Below are 3333 nucleotides of genomic sequence, written 5' to 3'. Positions count from 1 at the left end.
GGGGCTCACAGGGCCGGGGGTCCCACTGCCCGGGCTCCGAGCCCCCCAGCCCTCTGCAGCCCTGGCACACGGCAGGGCTGGGGGACACAGCGGGTCCAAGGGACACGGCACATCCCTGGGACACGCAGCACATCCCAGGGCACACAGCACACATCCCAGGGGAGGACATGGTTGGTCCCAAGGACATGGCACATCCCTGGGACACGCAGAGCACATCCCTGGGACACGCAGCACGTCCCAGGGCACTTTTCCAGTCAGAAGGTTCACACGTTATTGCTCAAGCCCATAAAACCCCAGGTGCAAGGCAAGGACAGAGGGAGCAGCCTGCAGAGTCAAAGCCCGGTCTCCCCACCCAGCTGGGGTTTGCTGGGAGCTGGGATCCAGCCCAGCCCGCCCTCCCCGAGCCAGAGCCAGGTGAGACGCAGGAGATGGAGCAGCACCTGCAGCCCCTCCTCGGGGAGCACCCAGGGCAGCAGCTCTGCCGTCCCTGGGCCCGGGCAGGACTTGGAACGAGAGTGGAGAACAAGCTCCAGCTACCCCCAGACACGCTGTGCTCACGTGCACCCACCTCTGCTTTGGCCCAGAAATTGTCCTTGTTGACCCTCTTGATCTCGGACATGGCGTTTGTCTTCTGGTACACAGAGCCCTGAGCAGACACACACAAAACACCTTTCTGGCACCTTTTGTCACACATCAGCCCAAACCAGCCCTCCCTGAGAATCCCCATAACCCGATGCTTTGTTTAAAGGAGGGCTGGTGAGGCCAGTGATGTTCACATTGTCAACGCTGGGGAATTGCTGGTCCTGGCACAGGTGGCTGCTCCATCCCTGGAATGTCCCAGGCGAGGCTGGACGGGGCTTGGAGCCACCTGGGATGGTGGGAGGTGTTCCTGCCATGGCAGGGGTGGCACTGGGTGGGCCAGAACCCCCTCAGGTGCTGGAAGGGGCCCCAAGTTCCCCCTGGACCCTTTTATTCCCCAGGCTGACCATCCCACAGAGGGCCAATGCCCAGGGTGCCCCTTCCACCGTGGGACCAAAGCGGCCCCAGAGGCCCCCAGAAGCCCCCCTGCCCCAGCTCACCACGGGGGCCTGGGGCCCTGAGTCCTGGAACTTGCTGCTCTCCTTGTGGAAGCTGTAGTTGGCCCCCGAGGCCTTGGCCACCTTCTCCATGATGAGCTCGGGCTCCACGTCCTCCTCTGCCCGGGCGTTGATGGTGACGTGAGCCCCCTGAGCAGGAGGAGCCAGCAGGGGCTCAGGGCTCGCCCCGGGAGCCCCCAGACCCAGCAGCTGCCCCGGAGCTCCTGCCTGGGCCCCAGAGCTCCCTGGGCAGGGAAAAGGAGGAGACACCCAGGGGGATCATTTGGGCAAGGGGCTCTACTGGAAAATGTCCCTGAGGGCGGCAGGGGGGCAGAGGGGGGTGGTCTGAGGTCCCCCCTACCCAAAACATTCACTGAGGGAGGGCAGAGCAGGCTCAGACCTTCAGGAAGTTGGCCACAGTGCTGACGTGGTTGGCACAGGCTCCTTTCCTCACGTCATTGACACCTTCACCGGTCTGCAGGAGACACCAGCAGCTCACCTGAGCCCCCTGGGGGGCACTCGGGGCTGCACGAGCCCCTCCCCAGCCCCCCTGAGCCCCCCAAGGCACTGCAGGGGGCTCTGAGATGCCCCCGAGCTGCCTCCTCTCCAGGCTGGGCACCTCAGGTATCCCATCCCAGCTCACCCAGGGCTGTCCCAGCTGTCCCCACGCCTGTCCCCAGGGCTCTCCCCACTTGCCCAGGGCTGTCCCAGGCCTGTCCAGCTGTCCCCAGCTCACCCAGGGCTGTCCCCAGCCATCCCCACTCACCCAGAGCTGTCCCCAAGCTGTCCCCAGCTCTGTCCCCACTCACCCAGTTGACCAGGACGTATTTGGGCAGCCCCGAGTTGGGGTCCCTGACGCGGCAGAAGCCGTACATCACCTTCCCGCTGTTGAGCTCCTCCACCATCTCCTCCAGGCCCCCCTCTGCCCCGGGAGGGAGCACAGGGGTGAGCCCAGGCCCCCCTGAGCCCGGGGGGAGCAGCCAGAGCCCCCCCAGAGCCCCCCCAGTCCCTCTGTGCCTGCTCTGAGAGCACAGAACCTGAGCGTTCCACACCAGCCCCAGCAGCCTTCGTCCCCCCTGGGCACTGGGAGAGGAGCCACTGCCCCTTCCCAGCGCCGGCAGGAGCAGCGAGCCCAGCACAGCTCACCCTGCTCTGCAAGCCACCCGGATCGTTTCCTCCTGCCCATTAAACATTCATGGTTTGCCTCTAAATTTGGCTCCAAACCCGGCAGGGAAGTTGGGGGTTGGAAGTCTGGAGCTGGGTGGGCGAGAGAACGCTGGGGGGAGCTCGGGGCACACCCTCTGCAGCCCCCCAAAACTCCCCAAAAGAACCCAAAAAAAACCCCCAAAACTCCCCAAAAAAAACCCAAAAAAAAAACCCCAAAAAACCCCAGAAACTCCCCCAAAATCCTCATTTGAGACCCAACACCAGTCTTCCTCAACAAAACTCCCCGGCACCAAAGCCCTGGGCTCCACCAGAGCCAGGAACTTCCAGAGGCTGGGAAAAGCTCCTGGGAACTGAGGGAGAAGCTGGGGAGGGATGAGGGGATGCAAATCCCCAGCCTGGACGTGCTGCTGCTGCTACCTGGAGGCTTCAGCTGCCCGGCCAGGGGTGTCTCAGGCACGAAACAAACAAGAAGAATGGCAGGAAGGAGGGAATCGGGCACGAGGGGCTTTGGGAGCACCGAGCAGGGTCAGAGCTGAGCGAGTGGCTCGGAGCAGCGCGTGGCCCTGCCCAAATCCGGGATTTAAACACCCCAGGGGTGCAAGGAGCAGCCAGGATCCAACCCGGGGATCCTCTGGAGAGGGGGAAAAGGACAGGGAAGGGGAAGCAGAGCTGGCAGAGAGGCTCTGCTCCGTGGTCCTCACTCCAAAACCCCCCAGACACAGCTCCCAGCCCCCAAGGGGATTAAAACCCCCCAAAAAACCCCAAAAGCCCCTCAGGGATTAAAACCCCCCAAAATCTCAGGCAGGTGCAGTGAGGTGAGCCCAGGAACCCCCCAGACCCTGGAAACAGGGGATGGTCCCCAAAATCAGCCCCCAGACCCTGGAAACAGGGGATGGTCCCCAAAATCCTCACCTCCTGGGCCAGCCACTCGCAGGTCATTGCTGTTGCCTTCATAAGTGAACAGGGCCCTAAAATTAAGGCAGAAATGGGATTTTTAACCAGCTTTAGTGCTTATCTGGGGTGTTCACACACCCCTGGCACCTTGTGAAGTGCAGAACCCCATAGGGACCCCCTGATCCCCCCAGGGACC

At 63.0% G+C, this 3333-nt stretch overlaps 1 protein-coding gene across 1 annotated transcript in view; it reads right to left on the bottom strand.

Annotated features, from left to right (window-relative positions):
• The window catches only part of DBNL (drebrin like), an 8593-nt gene extending 6591 nt beyond the window's left edge, over window positions 1-2002 (bottom strand). Inside the window, exons 1-4 of the mRNA XM_031065085.1 lie at window positions 1886-2002; window positions 1477-1551; window positions 1080-1226; window positions 559-646 (exon numbers count right to left, since the gene is read on the bottom strand). Of these exons, the coding sequence (XP_030920945.1) occupies window positions 559-646; window positions 1080-1226; window positions 1477-1551; window positions 1886-1981 (406 nt within the window). The 5' untranslated portion in view covers window positions 1982-2002. The remainder of the gene's footprint in view (window positions 1-558; window positions 647-1079; window positions 1227-1476; window positions 1552-1885) is intronic.
• Window positions 2003-3333: the final 1331 nt, after the last annotated feature.

Source organism: Geospiza fortis, unplaced genomic scaffold (assembly GCF_000277835.1).
Source record: "Geospiza fortis unplaced genomic scaffold, GeoFor_1.0 scaffold658, whole genome shotgun sequence".
NCBI lineage: Eukaryota > Metazoa > Chordata > Aves > Passeriformes > Thraupidae > Geospiza > Geospiza fortis.
The sequence above is the reverse complement of the archived record's forward strand: the minus strand, read 5'-3'. Positions and strand labels throughout refer to the sequence as shown.